Source organism: Lissotriton helveticus, chromosome 8, assembly GCF_964261635.1.
Source record: "Lissotriton helveticus chromosome 8, aLisHel1.1, whole genome shotgun sequence".
Lineage (NCBI taxonomy): Eukaryota > Metazoa > Chordata > Amphibia > Caudata > Salamandridae > Lissotriton > Lissotriton helveticus.
The window spans coordinates 299,964,221-299,987,803 of NC_136069.1; the positions used below are offsets into that span (position 1 = coordinate 299,964,221).

Below are 23,583 nucleotides of genomic sequence, written 5' to 3' on the forward strand. Positions count from 1 at the left end.
GCATGCATAGGGGATAAAGTGTTTAATAGTTTCCATATGAAACCATTTGCAGAAGAACAAATATATCCCATTTGATTTTTATACTATTGCATTAATCCATGGTAAATCATTGTTTAACCCATGGGAGAAAGTATTCAAAGAAAAAATCCAATACACCTCTCTCTTTTTTCTAATTTTATCTCCACCATTGCTATTGGGTGTATGGATCTTTTCTAAAATCCTCCATCGGATCTGCGAAGGTGCATGGTGAAACTCAGAGAAATGTAGGGCCAAAGGAGCTGCCATTTTGCGTGTTTTTATGGCAGATCTATGTTCAGTGAGACGAAGTTTCATGGTTCTTGACGTCTCATCGACATAGCCTAAATTGCACGGACATAGTAAAAGATAAACCACATTGCTGGTATTGCATGTCCATAATTCCTGGGCTTGAATTCTAATCTGATTGAATGTGAAGATCTCACCAGGGATGATACCCTCACATGACTGGCATGAACCACATCGCGAAGTTCCCTTGACAGCGTTTCCGCCTTCAAAGGATTTCTGGATGTATGGGGTCTTCATACCTGAGCCCTCGAAACGTGATCTTACCACTAGATCTTTCAAGTTTTTGTTTCGACGGTGCGCAAACAGGGGCTTTGGTAGTTTAGGTTGAGTTGGTTCTACGTTTAACAGATGCCAATTCGAATTTATAATTTGTTTGACTGTGGCATTTAATGGGGAGTGTTTAGTAATACACACTAACTTTTGTTCTTTTTGTTGTCTGTTGGAATTAAATAACACATCTCGATCAAAGTAACGTGCTCGCTTGTATGCCTCACGTACTAGTCTGTGAGGGTAGCCACGTGCAATAAATTTCTTTTTCATCTGTTCAGACTGGACGTCATAGTCCCTAATGTTAGTACAGTTTCTACGCACCCTAAGGAATTGGGAGAAGGGTATACCATCCTTCTGGTTCCTTGGGTGGTAGCTACTGAAGTGAAGCAACGTGTTTCTTGCCGTTGGCTTCACATGTAGGTCAACTTCCAGTTGGTTTGACACATTTTTGATGTGTATGTCAAGGAACTCCACTTTAGTTGAATTAACATGTGCAGTAAAATGGAGATTTCCATCTGCCAGGTTCAACCATTCCAGGAACTCTAGAAGAGTCTGTTCCCCATTGGTCCAAATGAAAATAATATCATCTATAAATCGGTACCAATGGGAAACAGACTCGTAGAACGGTGCCATCTCATTGTATATATTCTGAGATTCAAATTTCGCCATATATATATTGGCTATCGATGGAGCCATTGCTGCCCCCATACTGACGCCTTTCGTCTGTTGGTACATGTGTTCACCAAATTGAAACACATTCTCTTTAAGTACCACTGATAAACATTGTAGAATAAATGGCTTATTGCATGGTATCTGGTGTAAATCGATAAACCAACTGGTGGCCTCCATAGCTTGATTCTGAGGGATATTGCTATAGAGAGCTTCAACATCCAATGTTACTAAAAGGTCTTTATTCTCATTGAAAGGTAAATGTTCTACTTTAGCAATGATAGCCCCCGTATCCTTAATATATGAGGGAGTAAATTGAATATATGGTCTTAAAATGTTATCAAGGTATTTCGATAAGGCTTCAGTTGGGGTGCCTATCGTGGATACAATTGGGCGATAGGGGGGGTTTTGTTCATTTTTATGCATCTTCGGTGTGCCATAAATGCAGGCTATTTTATTCTGAGACTTATTTAGATATTCATATTCCTTCTTTGTGATAATATCCTTATTAAAAGCTTGAGTTGTTATTTCATGGATTAGTTTAATAACTCTCTCTGTTGGATTTTTGGTGATTTTTTTATAAAATGTTGGATCATTAAGCATGGAAAGAATATTTTCTTCATATGCAACTAAGTCAATTAAAACAATGCCTCCTCCTTTGCCACTACTCTTTATCACGAGTGATTTATTGTTTTTTAAGTTTTGTAGAGCAGTGTGTTCATCTTTTGAGATGTTATATTTCGGTTTGGGAACATATCGAAGGGCTGTTGTTAATTTGGTGGTGACTACTTTTTCAAAGATAGCCATCTCTGGGCCTAATTGGTCTAAAGTTGGAGTAAAGGTTGAAGGTAAGGATACGATGTTATTAGTATCACCCTCCATCTGTATATTTTCTCTATTCATAAAGAACTTCTGTAACCTTATCTTCCCGAAGAAGGAGTGTATATCTTGATGGAGTTCAAACAAATTAGTATTTGAGTGAGGTACGAATGATAAGCCTTTAGTTAAAATAGAAACAGCAGACTCTGACAGAACATGCTTTGAGAGGTTAAAGATAGGTATTGTATCTACTACCTTTGATATTGTTTGTTCCGAGTTTCCAGATATTGTTGTGGCTCTTTCGGATATTGATGGGATTGGTAGTGGCCTCTCGGTTGTGGCTGAAAACGAACTCGTTGTCGGCCCCGTCTCGTTCCGCGATGCCCTAAAAAAGGTTGGCGCTGATTTCTACGGCCGTTATTTGGATTATATGGGCCCTCATCATGATACATAGAGTCTCCATCTGAGTCTGGGTCTGAGGAGTCAGAAAAGGTGTTGATTTTAGGTGGATTATAGTTTGCTCCTCCTTGCTGGTAATCTGTTTTATAAAAAGTTTCCCCTAGATAAGGGTACGTTCGTTCAATTGTATAGAATCTTTTGTCCTTTACAAATTTGTCATTTTTTCTTTTTGAGAGATATTCAGAGAACGACAGAATGTCCTTTTTTAGAATTTCCAATTGCTTTTCCGCCTCCTCTAATGTAGTGGATTTTTTTATTTTGTCTTCTAAATCTTCTATCTCTTTTATGATTTCTGCGGCTAAATCTTTAGATGTCGCGATGATCAAGATCATAAGATCTCGCGAACACCTGCTCGCTATCATACTCCATTTGTGGAGAAATGCTTTTACATCTACGAATAACCCAGGGATGTTCCTAATCCTTAAGCCTAGTGGGATAATTCCTGCTTTAAGGTAGTTCAACATGAACTCACCATGGGCCTCTATCCTTATTAGTTTTTTGCGTAAGTTAGATAGTTTCTCTAGATCACTATTGTTCTGAAAAATGGGGGCCACACTTTGATTTTGAGGTACAGGTATACCCACTAGTGTGGCAAAATCTTCGTCTGAAAAGCCAAAGGTTTCCATCTGAGCCATACTGATTAGGGAGAGTAGGGAAAGAAAAAGGAATGAGACAGAAAGGAGATAGAACTAGACAATGGAATAATGTCTCATACACAACAATTTGATTCCAAAGACAACTCTGACATTCAAGTTTTAACCAGCGGTATATGAAGAATAGATGGTAGTTAAAGTCCCACACGGAACGTCCGTGGGTAATAATATGTGAAACAAACAAGGACCCCCTGATTTGGATCAATTTCCTGGGTCAGGGCAAGACAATTTATGTGAGTAAAATACCCAGGCAAATCCTCAGTAGAACACTAGCACATGAACAGTGGCATTAGCCCAAACATAGTTTGGAAAAAATAATCAAAAAACGTTTTTGCACATTTGGTGTATTTTAATTTCTGTTGTAAAACATGATTAAATGATAAAAAAGTTTTAAGTACGTTTGTATCGATACATGATAAAATATTCCAGCATTATAACATATGCATGGGTCTAAACATACATCAGGTACATATATATTACAATAAAAAGATGGTTTCCTGTCTACGCGTTTCGACACAACTGTGTCTTCCTCAGGACTGTACCATCATATTTCTGTAAAAAATATATATAAAAGACATTTTACAAGTCTGTATTTACAGTGCAAAAAACGTTTATAGTATAAATTTTGACATCTCATAAACAGGGCTAGTGTTCTAAATCTCATAAATCTGATAATACCGCTAGGCATTCATACACGAGAAGCATCATTTATATACATATATACAGATCTATATACATATCTATAGGTACCTATTTACACCACTGCTACAAAAATTTCCTATACATCCACATCTATGGTAGAAAATTAAAGACCATATGTGTGATTCCAAAAGAATGATAGATAAAGATAAAGGTAGCAGAAAACATGTAAGAGTCTACGTATTTAAGTTATCCTCAAGGCTTTAGTGGTCCTGGAGTACCCCTATTGATATTGCATGGTAATTGCTTATAGGGTAATACCATAATGTTTGCAGCATCTTACATTGGACCCTATATGGCCATGTATGACTGGCTATACATTTCATTATATCATATTGTCTGCTTACCTATAAATACCAACACGTGGTACCGAGATTAGAGCCAGTATAGGAGCAGATACACAGTAAAAGGTCCCAGGGTAAAATGAGAAATGGTAGGTTCTGCAGAGAAAAGGGAAGTTTGGGATCAGAGTACATATCAACGACCCAAACGCATTCCACCCTTCTAGAGGGAGAAGACATGTTACTTCCATTAATCCCGGTTAAAAAGGGTTTTCTCGTTGATCCCTATGGAGCCTTGAAAGAAGATGCTGCAGGCGACCAGGAGGAAGATGTCTGGGCGGATCCAAGGGTGGATCGGAGTTGAAGAAGACCTGAAAGCAGAGCGGACAGAGTCTAGGTCACTAGCCAGTGACCGGGTGGAACCAGGAAGGAACCAGATGTCGTCGAGGAGCAATCAGGTGCTGTCGTGAAGCTTGTCGTTGCAGCCACGCGGACCAGGAGGCATCGAGGACGACCAGGTGCTGGAGAGGAGCTGTCCCACGAAGGTTCTCGCAGATGGAGGGGTCGACTTCAAGATCGGAGCCAACAAGCCTAAGCAAAGGCAACCCACGCATGATACACAAAGAGCTTCTGGTGCAGACCAGGCGGATCTGAGGTACTTCACCTTTTCAGGGAAGCAAGTGCCAGTCTGGAGCAACCAGATCAGCGATGGATTTTCAAAAGGATCGTTGTCCCAGGGCTACTAGCCAACTGGCCAGCAACCAGGACAACACGTTGAGCAGAACACAAGTGTAACGATTGAAAGCAGCGCAAGAAATCGCACGCGCCACTAACCTGAATCCTATGCCCAGCAGGAACGACTGGATGACTGTCCTCGCAACCTCACACCGCACTTCACCCAACAATGGGACAATCACCGCTATTGGAGCGAGCACAGCCGGAGGCCGCAAGGGAGAGCAGATGGATGGATGTGGGGGTCTTCTACGCTTCTCAGGACGAGATCTAGGGGCAGCGGCTTTACTGGGAAGATCTCCCTGAAGGTGGGTGAAAAGATATAGAGAGGATAATGTACTTCCGAACTGACTTGAATATTCCCACCTCCCCAGTGTTCTGGGACTTACCACTGACGTGAATGGATTGTCCGTGAAAGAAGTCTGGAGGTACAACGGATACAGGTAAGTCTGCTCCACAAGTGGCGAAAAGTTACTTCACTTCCCAACCAAGCTCCTGTAATGGATTACTGAGGATGGAACTCTCCTCGGCTCTAGATTAGCAATGTACTGTTTACAAGAAACCCAAAATGCTCCTTTTGGGAAGTATGTGGTTGTGGGCTCAATCACGCCCGTATTACAGGAAGCCAACAGATGAACAAATGAGAAAATGTGCGAACCGCACTAGTACCTCTTTCAGGCTTTGAAACAAGAACAACAAACAAGGTATATGGAAGAGAGCGAGCCCGCTCTCCTCACTGCTTTCCCTAACAAGCGCGGCTCTGTTATACTCACAGGGACGCGCTGGGAAGCTGGTAATCTGACCACGCAGGCACTTCGTCGTCGCGGCGGGTGTCTGCACAACTGACCACGCAGGCACTTCGTCGTCGCGGCGGGTGTCTGCACAACTGACCACGCAGGCACTTCGTCGTCGCGGCGGGTGTCTGCACAACTGACCACGCAGGCACTTCGTCGTCGCGGCGGGTGTCTGCAAGCTTGACAAACAGGCTAGTCACAAAACTCCAAGGCAAGGTCTCCAGATACGAAAGCAACATGGAACAAACCAGGAACAGGATTGACAAGCCCCGTTTTGTTCAAGGGGTGGAGCTTAAGTAAGTTCTTCCCATTGTGCAGCCTCCCAGCGCCGCTTGGCCTTCTGGGACTGGTAGTTTTTCTGAATACGACTGAAAACGTTATGTCTGCGGCGACTTGCCGCTCTGCCAAGGGCGATCGCTACAACAAGCATAAGGGCCCCACGCAGATCTCGTGGAGTGTGGAGGGCTGGTCTTCGGTGCAGGTGGAGATCGGTGTCGGGGTGTCTCAGTCTCCAGTGCACAGCTTCGAGGAGGCCTCAGGAGCTGTGCTGTTAGCAAGTTGAAGACTTTCCAAGTTGCCTGGTTCCACGGGTCCCGACGCCTTCCATGGGCTCAGCTGTGCTGGAGTCGTGCAGTGGGGTCAGAGGGATCTGGGAGTCGAGGTCTTGTCAGGCTCTGTGCTCGGGTTCCGGCCGGAACAGGGACAAAGCAAGCCGTTGAGTTTCTGGATGGTGCCGGGTTGCCCAGGGTGGTCACTCCTTGGCCACAAGGGAGATTCTTCAGTCTTCAGTTCAGGTGAATGTCGAAGGGTCCAGAGTTTCGGTTCAAATCGATTCCAGGATTAATCTAAAGTCCTGGGGTCCAGCTCCTACCTTTATACAACTAAAAGGGACTGGTTTGGTTTCTAGGTCCCTCCTATGGGTGGGACCAGGAAGGGGGGTGGTTACACCCCCTTTCCTTTGTCCAGTTTCGCGCCAGAGCTGGGGCTGGAGTGCCCCAGCACCGGTTTGAACTGGCCTATGCATGGGACACCTTGTGTGCCCCAGGCAGTGTCTAGTTTCATTCAGCCCTCCCTGCCCCAATCCACTATCTCCTGTCTGGGGTGGTGCTAGCACCTCCCTGTGACAGGAAACCTATTGTCCAGGCTTCCCCTGCCGGAGTTTCGTCCAGCAGCAGGAGGCCAGACTTATATCTGTGGACTACCCTATCCGAACCTTAGGAAAGTAAAGGGAGGCCCACGGGACGCGTGTGCAGAGTGTGAACTCACATGCGAGATGCGGAACAAAGTCAATGGGCAGAACAAATTACGAAAAGGTAAGTAAAAGACAGTTCCTACTATTTACGACTAAAACTACAGGATACCTGGACACTAGGAGAGTCAATCTACCCTTGAGCACCGAAATGCTCTTGTTACCTCACCGACGGGCTGCGGGTGCATAGGTGTCAAAGTGTGTCGGGTTTCCGCGTCGAAGTCTATGGAGCCTTGGAGAAAGATGCTGCAAGCGACCAGGAGGAAGATGTCCGGAGCGATCCACGGGTGGATCGAGGAAGATGAAGACCTGAAAGCAGAGGGGACAATGTTCAAAGTCACTAGCCAGTGACCGGTGTGGAACCAGGAAGGATCCAGATGTCGTTGTCGTGATCAGGTGAAGAGTGGACGCTTGACTCAGCAGCCACGTGGACCAGGAGGTGTCTTCGACGACCAGGATGGAGGCACGAGCTGTCCCACGCAGGCTCTCGCTGTCGGCGGTGTCTGTTCCGGATTCGGCGTCAACAGGCATTGGCAAAGGCAACCCACGCGGTGAGTGAAAAAGGCGTCTGGTGCGGACCAGGAGGGTCCGGGGTGCTCCTCTTTTGGAAGGGAGCAAGGGCCAGTCTGGAGCGACCAGCAGTGTAGATCTCAAGTGTCGTCTAGGAGGTCACTAGCCAGCCGGCAAGTGACCAGACAACGCGTCGAGCAGCAACCAAGCAAAAGGGCCCCTCGCAGATCTCGTGGATGCTGGAGGGCTGGTCTTCGGTGCAGGAGCTGCTCGGGGCTGGGGCTTCTCAATCCCCAAAGCACTTTCTCGAGGATGCCTCTGAAGTCGTGCTGGAAGCGAAGTGCAGTTTCTTCAAGATGGCCGGTCCCACGTGTCTTGTCACACCCGCGGATCTCAGCTGTGCTGCGGATGTAGGTAGAGGTCGGAGAGGTCTGGGAATCCGGGTCTCGTCGGGCTCTGAAGTCTGGATCCGGCAGGAAGGACGACAAAGTGAACCGGTAGGACGCTTGATGGTGCCTGCAGTTGCAGGGTGGACACTCCTTACCCACAAGGGAGATCTTCAGTCTTCTTTGGAGCAGAACGTCGAAGTCCAGAGTTTCTTCTTGTAAAGTTGTCAGGATTAATCTGTCTTGGAATGGGACCAGCTCCTACCTTTATTCTCCTAAAGGGGGCTGCACTAGAGACTAGGTCCCTCCCATGGGTGGGACCAGGAAGGGGGGTGGTTACACCCCCTATCCTTTGTCTGGAGTGCCCCAGCAACTGGTTTGAACCGGTGTATTCACAGGGCACCTTGTGTGCCCCAGGCATGTCTCATTCCTTTCAGGCCTGTCCTACCTAATACACAAAATCCTGTCTGGGGTGGTGCTAGCACTTCCCAAGGCAGGAAACCCTTTGTCCAGGCCTCCCTCGCTTGAAGGACTCCCAGCAGCAGGAGATCAGACTTGTGTCTGTGGTGGCAGCATCCATTTTGTGATGCTGAGGCTCTGCTTAACTTTAACCGGGGTTCACAGTTACTTACATGTTGTGTCCTTCTAAAAGGGTAGAATGCTACCCCCATCGCCAGAACTGGCGAGGGGGTAGTATTCCAATTCGTATGACACCTTACTCTACATGTTTTGATAATGCTATATCAAAGTTGGGAATAACCGCGAGGATTATAATGCACTTAAGAGTATATGGTATAGCGTTATCAAATAAAACAGCTAAAGGACTTGGTTCCGAAAGCTGTAGACAGGCTCAGCTCATGCTAGAGCACCATCTCACATAATTCCAAGCACTCTGCCTTCAGAATTGATAAGGCCTGCCATAGGAGTGACTGATAGGAGTATGTGTGTCCATTTTGGGGTTAGATATAGGTATACTATATCTACAGCAAAGGGTGATTACACCACCTTGCCCCAGCTGTCTTAGCAGCCAGTTGTGTCAGTTTGGATGGCCAGCCAGGGGTGGCATAATACATGCTGCAGCCCCTGGTAGGCCCTGGGTACACCTATGCCCTGGGTACCTAAGGTACACTGTACAGGGACTGATAAGGTGACCCAGTATCCAATTAGATATGTACCTAAGGTACATGGAGTCCATTTTAACAGAGAGAGCAGGAAGCCTGGGGTCCTGAATAGCAGGATCCCAGGCCAACTAAGTAAAAAACCAGCAAAACACTAGGCAAAAAGTTGGCGGTAACCATAGTCAGATATCCACCTTCCTACATAACCCCCCCCCCCCAAACGAAAGGAGATAAGGCTACCCTTGACCAGGTAAGCCTATATTGCCTAAGTGGCCATAGAAGGAAGTACCAGCACTGGCATGGTTACCCCCTATCACATGGTCCACTAAGCAATCCCTCACCCTAAGGGCATCTGAGGGTCTCCACCATAAGGAATCTCTACCTGTGGTGTGTTTTGGCAAAGTAAAAGGCTGGTGCTGAGATGGAGTACTGAAGTGAGGCTCCACTACTGTTGGGCTCAACTTCCTCCAATCATCATCCACCATATATGCCTTTGTTTCCATGACTGAGTTGCTTTGGGTTCTCAGGGTCAACCTCTGGCTACCTAAAGCTGGAGGCTGGGTCCCTCTGTTTGGCTTACTGGAGGGACAGGTAAGGTCTGGGACCCTTAGGTCCCATGTTTGGCTGTGCCCAACAGAGTCCATCTGGGGGAGGTCCCTAACTAAGTTTAAGGGGGATCCCTCATGAGTTTCTAACTTTTTCACCTTGCTAGGGCTGCTAGCTTTGGTGTCCCTAATCTGCTGATGGGGTTGTTTTATTTGACAGGGGGGCCTTTGGGGCTCCCTGGCCTCCTTGACCTCTGTAGCCCTGGGCTGACTGAGGCAGGATAGAGAGGGTAGGTTACCTGCTCCAGACTGGGTCCCACCTTGGAAGGGTCCCCTGACATCAGGGGCTCTGCCAGGCTAGGCCTGACTACCTCTGGGGCAGTTTCTTCACAAGGGGTAAGATCAGTCCCCAGAGGAGGCTGATCCTTTCCTAATGTCTGGTGGGAGGGAGATTCCTCTTCCTCCTCAATGCTCTCTGTTTGTGTGGAGTGATCCATAGTTTCAGGCTTCACAGCACAGGAATCAGTTTGAGTTTGGGCTGTGGCCATCACAGCCTCACCAACCTTTTCAGGAAGGGACTCAGTTTGGGTATGGGCTGTTACCATCACAGCCCTGCTAACCTTTTCAGGGAAGGAATCTATTTGAGATTGGGCTGAGACTGGCACAGCCCTCCTAACCTGTTCAGGAAGATTTACCATTTTAGAATGGGTTTCTTTTTCCACCTCAGCCCAGGCTGAGATTTCCAAATCATTCCCCAGTAGACAATCTACAGGCAAGTTTGCTGACACTGCCACTCTCTTTGTGCCAGTGACACCTCCCCAGCTGAGATTTACCACTGCCATGGGATGATTTTTCTGCACTCCATCAATGTTTGTCACCTGGTATGTGGCACCAGGTATAAGTTGCCTTGAGGGGACTAGACTCTCAGTCACCATAGTGATGCTAGCCCCTGTGTCTCTATAGGCCTCAATTTTTAGACCATTGATGAGTGGCTCCTGCCTGTACTTGCCCAAAGTGTTGGGACAAGCAATGAAGTTGGCAAACCCCATGCAATCTTCACAGACAAGAGTAGTTGAGTTAGGGGACCTGGTTAGGCCAGAGTCCCCAGGAACTCCCAAAGTAAACCCACCCAAATTCTTGGGCGCACTCCCACCACCTGGGGGATTACTACTAGTAGTAACAGGAGGCTTGGGAGTATTGCTTGGGGGTATGTTGTCCTTATTGTTGGCCTTTGGGCAACTGCTGTCAGTTTTCCAATGGCCTACCTGTTTGCAGGAATGGCAATAAGGTTTCTTCTGGGTAGAGGAAGTGTCTTGGGACCCACCCCCATTCTTGGAGTTTTGGGGCACTAGGGAAGTAGATTTATCCGCACCTTTCTCTTGAGGCTTGGTAGTCTCTTTCTTTTGGTCACCACCCTGATTCTTAGGCCTAATCCTGGTTCTGACCCATTTGTCTGCCCTCTTACCCAATTCTTGTGGAGAGGTCAGATCAGAGTCCACCAGGTGCTGGTGCAAAAGCTGGTTTTGACAGTTATTTAAGATTTGCTCTCTCATTATGAGATTGTACAATCCTGTGTAATCAGTAACTTTACTACCCAATAACCAGCCCTCCAGAGCCATAGTAGCACAATCTACAAAATCAGTCCAATCCTGAGCCTGAGTTTTCTGGGTGTCTTTGAACATCAACCTGTACTGTTCATTGGTTAGGCCAAACCCATCAATCAGTGCATTTTCCAGGACTTGGTAGTCATTAGCATCCTCATCTCTAACAGTGAGGAGCTTATCTCTGCCTCTACCTTCAAAGGAGAGCCACAATATAGCTGCCCACTGACTCTGGGGTACCTGCCATACTTTGCAGGCCCTCTCCAGAGCAGTTATCCATTTGTGGATATCATCTCTTGTCTTATAGGAGGGCACTATTTTACCCAGGTGTCTATTATCAAAACTCCTGTCTTTATCCCTTGGGATAGTGCTGCCACCAGTGGGTGCTAACCCACTCAACTGTTGCTCTCTAGCAAAGGCAAGTTTCTCCGTGGCAAGGGCAAGTTCTTCCCTTTGAATCCTCAGATTAACTTCCTTCATCTTTGCCTCATGCTCTCTCCTCTGAGGGGAAGTCATCCTCCTCTGAGCAGATGCACGAGAGGCATGGGAGTGCACAGATCTGTTGAAGTCCCTAGAATGAGATCTATCTCTTCTGACCCCAAGGTTAGGCCTGCTTGTGGATGGCACTGGGGCTCCCCCAGTTCCTTCCCTATGTAGGACTAAGTCGGCCTTTGTAAGTCTGCTGACTAAAGGTTGGCCATTGTCTGCCTCATCCTCAGATAAGTCTCCCTCTTCCCTACCATTTACATTCTTTGTTTCAGGGGGGTTAGAGTCAGGATCACTTTCTAAGGCAGGCATGTCCTCATCTGTAGGATCAGAGGGGCCTGGGTTAGAAGCCCTTCTAGCATCATATGTCTCTAAGAGACCTAACAGAAAAGTAGTGGTAGGGTTAGAACCCTGTTTCAGCCCCCTAGAGATACACAATTGTCTCATCTCCTGGAAGCTGAGGGCTGCATATCTGGAAAGGACCTGTGGAGGGTCACTAACCACAAGGGGAGTCACTGAGGCCTCTCCTGTGGTAGACATGCTTTCTAGTGAGGTGTAAGTGGTGCACTTACCTACACTACGGGTTTTCCTACTGATCCCTTCCTAAGAGTTGTAGTCAGGGTGTGCTAGGCCCTTTCTACTACAACAGCTGGTTCAGTAGAACTCAGAGTATTTCTAAGCTTGCTATATGTACCTTTAGTACCTTATGTGATCTTTCAAATGATATCTCAAGATTATATTTGGTAAAAACAACAGCAACCTCAAATCCCAACCGCTGCACACCAATGTGAGAAGTTGGCCTGATATATGATGCTCACTAGTTCTAGTGATCACCTTGTATCAGTCCAAACAATCCTTATGGTGATTGGTTGTAAGTCAACCTTATAGACCAGCTATCCTAATGGTAGCATGGACGAAGCAGTCTTAGGCTAAAACTCTTTTGGCATGTGAAGCCAGCTGTTTTACCACATGTAACCCCTTGAATACCAGATGAAAGGACACCACACAGGTTGTTATGAAAATAAACAGTATATTTATTAATACCAAACACCTCTGAACTCTTTATGAGATCAGAGGGCTAAGCACATGACAATCTCTTAGGAAAAATACGATAAGTTGCACAAAATTACAATGGTGCCCTAGGGGCACGGCAAACCATATACTAAGTAAATGGGTTAAGTAGAACGATTTAGAAAATGAAGATGCCCAGATGCTGTAGGTTCGCTGGGACTACCCTATCCTAACCTTAGGAAAGTAAAGGGAGGCCCACGGGACGCGTGTGCAGAGTGTGAACTCACACGCGAGATGCGGAACAAAGTCAATGGGCAGAACAAATTACGAAAAGGTAAGTAAAAGACAGTTCCTACTAGTTACGACTAAAACGACAGGATACCTGGACACTAGGACAGTCAATCTACCCTTGAGCACCGAAAGGCTCTTGTTACCTCACCCACGGGCTGCGGGTGCATATGTGTCAAAGTGTGTCTGGTTTCCGCGTCGAAGTCTATGGAGCCTTGGAGAAAGATGCTGCAGGCGACCAGGAGGAAGATGTCCGGAGCGATCCACGGGTGGATCGAGGAAGATAAAGACCTGAAAGCAGAGGGGACAATGTTCAAAGTCACTAGCCAGTGACCGGTGTGGAACCAGGAAGGAACCAGATGTCGTCGTCGCGATCAGGTGAAGAGTGGACGCTTGACCCTGCAGCCACGCGGACCAGGAGGTGTCTTCGACGACCAGGATGGAGGCACGAGCTGTCCCACGCAGGCTCTTGCTGTCGGCGGTGTCTGTTCTGGATTTGGCGTCAACAGGCCTTGGCAAAGGCAACACACGCGGTGAGTGGAAAAACATCTGGTGCGGACCAGGAGGGTCCGGGGTGCTCCTCTTTTGGAAGGGAGCAAGGGCCAGTCTGGAGCAACCAGACCAGCAGTGTAGATCTCAAGGTTCATCGTCTAGGAGTTCACTAGCCAGCCCGCAAGTGAACAGACAACGCGTCGAGCAGCAACCAAGCAAAAGGGCCCCACGCAGATCTCTTGGATGCTGGAGGGCTGGTCTTCGGTGCAGGAGCTGCTCGGGGCTGGGGCTTCTCAATCCCCAAAGCACCTTCTCGAGGATGCCTCTGAAGTCGTGCTGGAAGCGAAGTGCAGTTTCTTCAAGATGGCCGGTCCCACGTGTCTCGTCACACCCACGGATCTCAGCTGTGCTCTGGATGTAGGTAGAGGTCGGAGAGGTCTGGGAATCCGGGTCTCGTCGGGCTCTGAAGTCTGGATCCGGCAGGAAGGACGACAAAGTGAACCGCTAGGACGCTTGATGGTGCCTGCAATTGCAGGGTGGACACTCCCTGCCCACAAGGGAGATTCTTCAGTCTTCTTTGGAGCAGAACGTCGAAGTCCAGAGTTTCTTCTTGTAAAGTTGTCAGGATTAATCTGTCTTGGAATGGGACCAGCTCCTACCTTTATTCTCCTACAGGGGGCTGCTCTAGTGACTAGGTCCCTCCCATGGGTGGGACCAGTATCCTTTGTCTGGTTTCGCGCCAGAGCTGGGGCTGGAGTGCCCCAGCAACTGGTTTGAACCGGTGTATGCACAGGGCACCTTGTGTGCCCCTGGCATGTCTCATTCCTTTTAGGCCTGTCCTACCTAATACACAAAATCCTGTCTGGGGTGGTGCTAGCACCTCCCAAGGCAGGAAACCCTTTGTCCAGGCCTCCCTCGCTGGAAGGACTCCCAGCAGCAGGAGGTCAGACTGGTGTCTGTGGTGGCAGCATCCATTTTGTGATGCTGAGGCTCTGCTTAACTTAAACCGGGGTTCACAGTTACTTACATGTTGTGTCCCTCTAAAAGGGTGGAATGCTACCCCCGTCGCCAGAACTGGCGAGGGGGTAGTATTCCAATTCGTATGAAACCTTACTCGACATGTTTTGATAATGCTTTACCAAAGTTGGCAATAACCGCGAGGATTATAATGCACTTAAGAGTATATGGTATAGCGTTGTCATGGAAACAGCTAAAGGACTTGGTTCCGAAAGCTGTAGACAGGCTCAGCTCATGCTAGAGCACCATCTCACATAATTCCAAGCACTCTGCCTTCAGGATTGATAAGGCCTGCCATAGTAGTGACTGATAGGAGTATATGTGTCCATTTTGGGGTTAGATATAGGTATACTATATCTACAGCAAAGGGTGATTACACCACCTTGCCCCAGCTGTCTTAGCAGCCAGTTGTGTCAGTTTGGATGGCCAGCCAGGGGTGGCATAATACATGCTGCAGCCCCTGGTCGGCCCTGGGTACACCTATACCCTGGGTACCTAAGGTACACTGTACAGGGACTGATAAGGTGACCCAGTATCCAATTAGATATGTACCTAAGGTACATGGAGTACATTTTAACAGAGAGAGCAGGAAGCCTGGGGTCCTGAATAGCAGGATCCCAGGCCAACTAAGTCAAAAACCAGCAAATTACTAGGCAAAAAGTTGGGGGTAACCATATTCAGATATCCACCTTCCTACAGTGATTACACGACCTTGCCCCAGCTGAGTGATCAGCCAGTTGTTTCAGTTTTAGTGGCCAGCCAGGGGTGGCATAATACATGCTGCAGCCCCTGGTAGGCCTTGGTTGCACCTATGCCCTGAGTACCTAAGGGACACTTCTCCAGGGGCTGACAAGGTGAACCAATTCCCAATTGTGAATGTACCTAGAGTACATGGTGTGAATTTAGAGAGAGTGCATCTGGGCTGTGGGTCTGATTAGCAGGTCCACAGCCACATCTAATTCGAAAACCAGTAAAGCAAAAGCAAAAAGTGGGGGTGACCATAGGAAGCAGACCCTACAGCGGGAACCAAGTGTTCTTGAACTTGCTCAAGCTGGCGTATGCAAGGAGGGCACCAACTGTGCCCTTCAAAGCAGTCTATTTGTGTGGCCAGCCCCCCCATACCAGCCCAATACACTAAGTCCTGTCTGGGAGGTGGTCACACCTCCCTATGATAGGAAATGTATTGCTCTACATTCCCCTGCTCGAGCTTGGCTCAGTAGCAAGAGGGCAGACTCTTGTCTGGTCAGCAGCAGCACTAGCTTGCATGCAGACCCTGAAAAGCTTTTACCAGGAGTACAGGGGAGGGGGGGGGGGTCCCAATACATGAGTTCATACTTCCAACACTGGAATCGATGTTGGGGTATGATTCTAACATGTTCAATACCAAACATGACGAGGTTCAACGCAGCAATTGTATAGTTCGACATAGTGTAATGGCTGATGTCCACTATGCATCTTAAAATGTCTGATTGCACTTACAATCAGACTGATTTGCATATAGCCATGTCTGAACTGGGGTGGCAGAGTTGGCTAAAGAACGGTTATAGATCAAACCCAGATCTTTTGACTGGGTGTGAGTGTTTGATTGGTTCAGATGCTCCGTCCATCACCACCCCCTTTTGTACCGCTTTGGCCGCCATAAGTGTGGCAGGGTATGCTCAGACGTGAGTCCCTTGCTCACTTTGCCCGTGGATTCAAGCAAGCCGGGCTGAAGACGGCTGGAATGCCAGAAACCGGTCCTCGGAAGCTTGTTTCCGGTCCAGGGAAGGCATGGCTTGGCAGTTCGGGCTGGACTGTTCCCATGAGGCACAGGGTCAGACTGATTTGCATATAGCCATGTCTGTACTGGGGTGGCAGAGTGGGCTAAAGAACGGTGATGGATCAAACCCAGATCTTTTGACTGGGTGTGAGTGTTTGATTGGTTCAGATGCTCCGTCCATCACCACCCCCTTTTGTACCGCTTTGGCCGCCATAAGTGTGGCAGGGTATGCTCAGGTGTGAGTCCCTTGCTCACTTTGCCACTGGATTCAAGCAAGCCGGGCTGAAGACGGCTGGAATGCCAGAAACCGGTCCTCGGAAGCTTATTTCCGGTCCAGGGAAGGCATGGCTTGGCAGTTCGGGCTGGACTGTTCCCATGAGGCACAGGGTCAGACTGATTTGCATATAGCCATGTCTGAACTGGGGTGGCAGAGTGGGCTAAAGAACGGTGATGGATCAAACCCAGATCTTTTGACTGGGTGTGAGTGTTTGATTGGTTCAGATGCTCCGTCCATCACCACCCCCTTTTGTACTGATTGCACTTACAAGGCATGGAGAATCGACTCCGGGGTTAGTAGGGGTGTACTGCTCATGCAGGGGCACCCTCTTACTTCTAATCAGGCACCCTGCCGTCAGGACTGAAGGGCCTTCCATAGGGGTGATTTATATGTTTTAAGTGTAATAACCTCCAACAATAGGACTTTTGTATCAGTTGTGAACGGTGCAAGCACCACCTCACAGTCTGCAGTGGCAGGTCTAAAATCAAAGTTGAAGTGGACTCCCATGGGTGGCACAATATATGCTGCAGCCTATGGGAGACCCTTGGTGTATCCGTGCCTGTAGCCAATTGTGGAGGTACCAAGGTACGTAAGAACAAATTTAGGGGAGAGAGCACAGTTGCTGGGGTCCTGATTTGCAGGATCTCAGCAGACTAATCAAAAACACAGACACCAGCCAAACAGTGTGGGTAACCATGAAAGCAGATCCTACTTTCCTACAGATTGGCATTTTGCCTATTCAGTCCTGCCGAACCTTTCAGTTCAAATTTGTCCACAGACCCACCACTGGGGATGGTATTGCTTGGGTATCTATTCAAAGGTAAGGAATCTGGAGCTAGAAGTACAGATGAACAACTTATTTTCTAGAGACAATATCTAACAGCAGATTTCTTACCGATCCATCCATTGTCCCCGCTTTGCGGACAGATTTCTAAGGTCAGGGCTGATCCCTTTCAGGGCCCTCGTTTGGACACACCAGAGTCAGTGCATTTCATGGCTCCATGCTTCCGGTGTGTAAAGTTGTGAAAAGTAATTGACGTCAGTGCACTGAGGTGGCGCCTATATAGGTGACGTGGATATTATTTCTGGCGTGGACACCAACATCACGTGGATCCAATTGACACCACTGACCAGCACACAGCGGTACTGCTCATTAAAAAATCTTCCAAATCCAGTTTGACCCCTTCGGATATTTGAAAGGTAAGGAAACTTCAGCTCGATATTGTCTCTACCAGAAAAGGAATTACTGAAGGAAAGTAACTTTTTCATCTGGACCACCAAAAATAAATATCCATCAAACCCATAAGATACTGCATGCTATTCATATTCTGAACTCTCTGTGAAAGTGCATGTGTAAATCATATCAGCGTTTTTTCTTTACAAATGCAGTTAATAATCTTCAGTATAAAATAGCAAAATATTGAACTGTTATTTTATTGGTAAGTATTAGTATTCTTACATTGCTGTTTTGGAACTTTTGTAGGGCCAAACAGAAGATGGAGAGGGAAAAATACATGTTGATCTGTTCTGTGATGGTGTATCTCTTTCGCATTTTATGGAGCAGCATAATCACTGTTGCACTAAAGATTATCAAAATAAAGTGTCAGCGGTAAGTGGATTCTTTCCTCTTTAAAGGGTACATTTTTGGACACTTTACTGATTGTTCATCATTTTTGTAAAATGCATTTTAATGCCGCTTGCAGAAAACAAGTGAAAATAGTTATTGACCAACTGAGGCCTACTACTTGTGCTTTTCAGATTTGTACTCACTACTTTAAGTATTACCTGATAGAGACTTCTAGCCACAGATTCCTTGCCTATGAATATCCCCAGGTGTCATTCTTAATCCGGAAGATTTGTGAGCAGCATCCCGGTGTGCCGGGATATGGCGTCGTTTGGCTGTGCGGCAGCGTCATTCACACCAGAAGTGACTTACTCAGTACCTATACAGGTGCCACCTCAGCGTGCTGATGTCAGCTCTATCCTTTCTGCGCCTGATAGTGCTGATCAGATTGAGCTACCCCTCATTAATTTTTTGACTGGTCTTTTTCAGCTTTTTGTTGATATTTTTTCTGAGATTTCACCTCCTTGTATCAGGATGTCACCCAAGAAAGTGTCTGGTTTCAAACATCGGTGACAGACCCCCACTTGCTGTGTTCATGGTGCCTAAAGTGGGACATGAGTCCAAGGCAATTAAGGACTGGCATGCCATGCACCTGAAGGCGTGATTCCTCAAACTCCTCGCCACCCGACTTCGGTTGACTCCGCGACATTTATGTCCTGTTCACATGGTAGGTCTTGGGCCAGCTGGCAAAGTCGCCCCCGATGCTCCTCCTCACACTCGGTTATTGGGAAAGTAGGGTAAGTTCCACAAACACAAGTCTCCCAAACACTCTTTGACTTTAACGTATTTGTCAAAGTCATCCGACAAGATGAGGGAGCGTCCAAACCCAACTCAGGAGTATAGGACGCTGGCCCTGTATATACCCCACCAAAGTAAGGTATAGTGTACAGTGTGTCCAGTGGATCCCCAGAGATTTAGAGCCAGAGTAAACCGTGAGTTGACGCCTGCCAGACTCCCATGTCGACGCATGCAGCCTCTGCATGACGAGCCCCCCACCTCCCTCCCAACTACGACCTGCACCGGTAAGCTCCCCAGAGACTTAAGTAGATAACACGAATTGTCTTTTGTGGTAATGTTTTGCTAGCACTAAATCTGAAACCAATGTTTTGTAAAAGTATTGCTTTTTGTATATTTATTTCTTGGAACCAAAGGTACTTTGCTGCAGTAAAATTCGTTTTGCAATATCAGTGTTTTTCGGTGTAAAAAGTGGACACTGCATTTTTCAATCAATACAATGTTATCCTATGGGAGGAAACACAATCACAATATGCAGGTAAGTAAATAATTTACGATATTAAGGTTTTGGATGAAGAATCGATACCAGGCAAGGTTCAGGCAAGTGACCTTACTGCACCACCAGCAGCACTGGGGTAGCCGGGTGCAGAGGTCAAACTCTGGATCAGGTGCCAATTTTATCAATTCGAGAAAGGGGGCAATCAAAGTAGTGCTACTTACAGGTAAGTAGAACAGTTTGGTTACCCAATCTCCGGGGGTTAAGGTAGGCACATGAGCACAAGGCAGCACCAAACATACATCCCTCAGCGGCATAGGGACGACATGTGCAGAGTGCCAACACAGCGTCAGGTGCCCAATATACACAAATGGAGAATCTTCTCTTTGTTCTTTCCCTTGTCCAGAAGGACTGTGCTCTGGTCACCCTAAAGAGTTATCTTTCTGCCATCTGTGGTTGCCTTACCAGCAATTCTTCTTCAAATCCCATATTGTACATAGGGTCTTGAAAGGTTTGCAAGATAGTGTAGGAGAGTAGAGTCTGCTTTCCTATGGTCACCCCACTTTTTGCTTTACTGGTTTTCGAATTAATGTGGCTGTGGGCCTGCTAATCAGACCCACAGCCCAGCTGTGCTCTCTCTAAATTCACACCATGTACTTTAGGTACACTACCAATTGGGAATTGGGTCACGAAAGTGTATAGCCATACCATATACTCTTAAGTGCATTATCATCCTCGCGGTTGAATGCTAACTTTGGTTTGGCTTTATCAAAACATGTTGTAAATGTAAATTTACAGGAATTTATATAGCGCAAATCACCAAGCGGTTTCTAAGCGCTTGCTTAGGGAACCCGTCCTGGTATTCCCCTGTGAGATAACCCCGGCAGGGTATCCGCAAGGTGAAAGCCAGGCATCCCGCCGCGAGGGGCCGTTGTGGAGATTAAGCAAGCTATTGCCCAGAGTCGCAGAGTGTGAACCCGTGAATCGAGTAGGCACCGGAGCGAGAATTGTCGAGTCCATGGACATTTTAGGACTCAAGACCCCGCCGAGCCGGGAATTGAACCCTGGTCCCGGACTGACCTCTGCTTCCAGGTCTGCCTCCTCTAACCAGTGAGCCACACTTCTCCACTTCTCCATGTTGTGTAAGGTGTCATACGCTTTGGAATACTACCCCCTCACCAGTTCTGGCGACGGGGGTAGCGTTCCGCCCTTCTAGAGGGAGAAGACATGTTGTTCCTAGTAAACCCGGTTAAAGTTAACCAGAGCCTCAGCATCACAAAATGGATGCTGCTGCCACAGACACAAATCTGACCTCCTGCTGCTGGGAGTCCTTCCAGTGAGGGAGGCTTGGACAATAGGTTTCCTGTCTTGGGAGGTGCTAGCACTGTAGGAGAGTAGGGTCTGCTTCCTATGGTCACCCCCCACTTTTTTCTTTTGCTTCACTGGTTTTCGACTTAGATGTGGCTGTGGGCTGATAATCAGACCCACAGCCCAGCTGCACACTCTCTAAATTCAATCCATGTACTCTAGGTACATGCACAAATGGGAATTGGTTCACCTTATCAGCCCCTGTAGAAGTGTACCCTAGGTACTCAGGGCATAGGTGCAACCAAGGCCTACCAGGGGCTGCAGCATGTATTATACCACCCCTGGCTGGCCACTCAAACTGACACAACTGGCTGATCACTCAGCTGGGGCAAGGTCGTGTAATCACCTCTTGCTTAGGTATAGTATTCCTATACCTACCCTTATATATAGACACACAGTAACCTATAAGTCACTCCTATGGCAGGCCTTAACAATCCTGAAGGCAGAGTGATTGGCTATGTGTGAGATGGTGCTCTAGCATGAGCTGAGCCTGTCTACAGCTTGCGGAACCGTGTCCTTATAGCTGTTCTATGATATTGCCATACCATATACTCTTAAGTGCATTATAATCCTTGCGGTTGAATGCTAACTTTGGTTTGGCTTTATCTAAACATGTCGTGTAAGGTGTCATACGCTTTGGAATACTACTCCCTCGCCAATTCTGGCGACGGGGGTAGCATTCCACCCTTCTAGAGGGAGAAGACATGTTGTTGCTGACTATCCCGGTTAAAGTTAACCAGAGCCCCAGCGTCACAAAATGGATGCTGCTGCCACAGACACAAGTCTGACCTCCTGCTGCTGGGAGTCCTTCCAGTCACGGAGGTTTGGACAATAGGTTTCCTGCCTAGAGAGGTGCGAGCACCACCCCAGACAGGACTTTATGTATTGGGACAGGAAGGACTGAATAGAATGAGACACTGCCTGGGGGACACTAGGTGCTCCATGCATACCCCATTTCAAACCGGTTGCTGGGGCACTACAGCCCCAGCTCTGGCTCGAAACTGGACAAAGGAAAGGGGGTGTAACCCCCCCCTTCCTGGTCCCACCCATAGGAGGGACCTAGAAAGTAAACCAGCCCCTTTTAGTTGTATAAAGGTAGGAGCTGAACCCCAGGACTTTAGATTTGATCCTGAACTGAAACTTGAAACGAAACTCTGGACCTTCGACATTCTGCTGAAGCTGAAGACTGAAGAATCTCCCTTGTGGCCAAGGAGTGATCACTCTGGGTAACCAGGCACCATCCCGCAAATCAACGGCTTGCTTTGTCGACGCTCCCGCCGGGACCCGAGCACAGAGCCTGACAAGACCCAGACTTCCAGACCTCTCTGACCCTCTCTTCACGTCTGTAGCATAGCTGAGATCCGTGGAGGCGACGAGACACGTGGGACCGGCCATCTTGAAAAGTCCACGACTTGCTAACTGTGCAGCTCCTGAGGTATCCTCGAAGCTGTGCACTGGGGATTGAGATGCCCCGAATCCTAGCTCCACCTGCACCGAAGATCAGCCCTCCACATTCCACGAGTTCTGCGTGGGGCCCTTCTGCTTGTGTTCTGCTTGACGCGTTGTCCAGTTGCTGGCCCGCTGGCTAGTAGCCTCTGTCACGACGATCCTTTTGAATCACCTCGCTGATCTGGTTGCTCCAGACTGGCCCTTGCCTCCCTGTAAAGGTGAGGCACCTCAGACCCTCCTGGTCTGCACCAGAAGCCTTTTTGTTTATCCTGCGTGGGTTGCCTTTGCCTAGGCTTGTTGGCTCCAATCCAAACCTTCGTGGGACAGCTCCTCTCCAGCGCCTGGTCGTCCTCGACGCCTCCTGGTCCGCGTGGCTGCAAAGACAAGCTTCACGACAGCACCGGATTGCTCCTCGACGACGTCTGGTTCCTTCCTGGTTCCACCCGGTCACTAGCTAGTGACCTAGACTCTGTCCCCTCTGCTTTCAGGTCTTCTTCATCTTCGATCCACCCTTGGATCCACCCGAACATCTTCCTCCTGGTCGCCTGCAGCATCTTTCTTCACAGGCTCCATAGACTCCAACGGCGAAACCCGACACATCTTCACACCTATGCACCCGCTTCCTGTGGGTGAGGTAACGCGAGTACTTCGGTGCTCCCAAGGGTATTGACTATCCAACTGTCTAGGTTTTTAGTTGTTTCCTTCTAGCTAGACCGGAAGTGTCCTGAATCTCCATTTACTTACCTTCTAAGTTCCCATTGACTTTCTATTGACTCTCGCGTGAGTGTACTGACACTGCACGCGCCGCCTGTGGGCCTCCTACTCCTAACCTAAGGTTCAGATAGTGTAGCCCCAGCGATTCTCTAGGCCCTAGGCCTTTCCTTTTCACGAGTCGTGGTTCTTATACCACTTACTTAGTATATGGTTTTACGCGCCCCTAGGGCCTAACTGTAAATTGTGCTATTTAAAGTATTTCTAAGAGTAACTTGTTATGTGCTTTGGCCTCTGATATCATTAAGAGTTCAGAGGAGTGTGTTAGTGAATAAATACATATATATTTTATATATATCCTGTGTGGTGTCCTTTCATTTGGTATTCAAGGGGTTACATATGGTAAAACAGCTGGCTTTACACTCCCTCAAGAGTCTTTTAGCCTAAGACTGTTCTGTCCACGCTACCTCTAGGATAGCTGGTCTATAAGGTTGACTTACAACCATCACCATAAGGGTTGTTTGGACTGGTGCAAGGTGTTCACTAGAATAGTGAACATCATATACCAGGCCAACTTCTCACAGCACTCAAAACGGTCCTACGAGATAGGGCGCAGAATAGGCTAGCGGAGGACAGGCGGAAAGTACAAGCAGAGGTCCAGGCACTGGAAGTCCATATTCTGGCTCTGGAGCAAGAGCATCAGGCTTCCAGGGACCTGGGGATGCTTAGACGTCTATCCGATGTGCAAGCCCAATACAAGC

The 23,583-nt window shown here is 47.7% G+C and overlaps 1 protein-coding gene across 1 annotated transcript in view; it reads left to right on the forward strand.

The window, feature by feature from the left end:
• RNF17 (ring finger protein 17) overlaps positions 1–23,583 on the forward strand; it is a 3,010,943-nt gene that overhangs the window by 2,490,010 nt on the left and 497,350 nt on the right. The window contains exon 33 of the mRNA XM_078657063.1: positions 17,923–18,048. Coding sequence (XP_078513189.1) covers positions 17,923–18,048 — 126 coding nt within the window. The remainder of the gene's footprint in view (positions 1–17,922; positions 18,049–23,583) is intronic.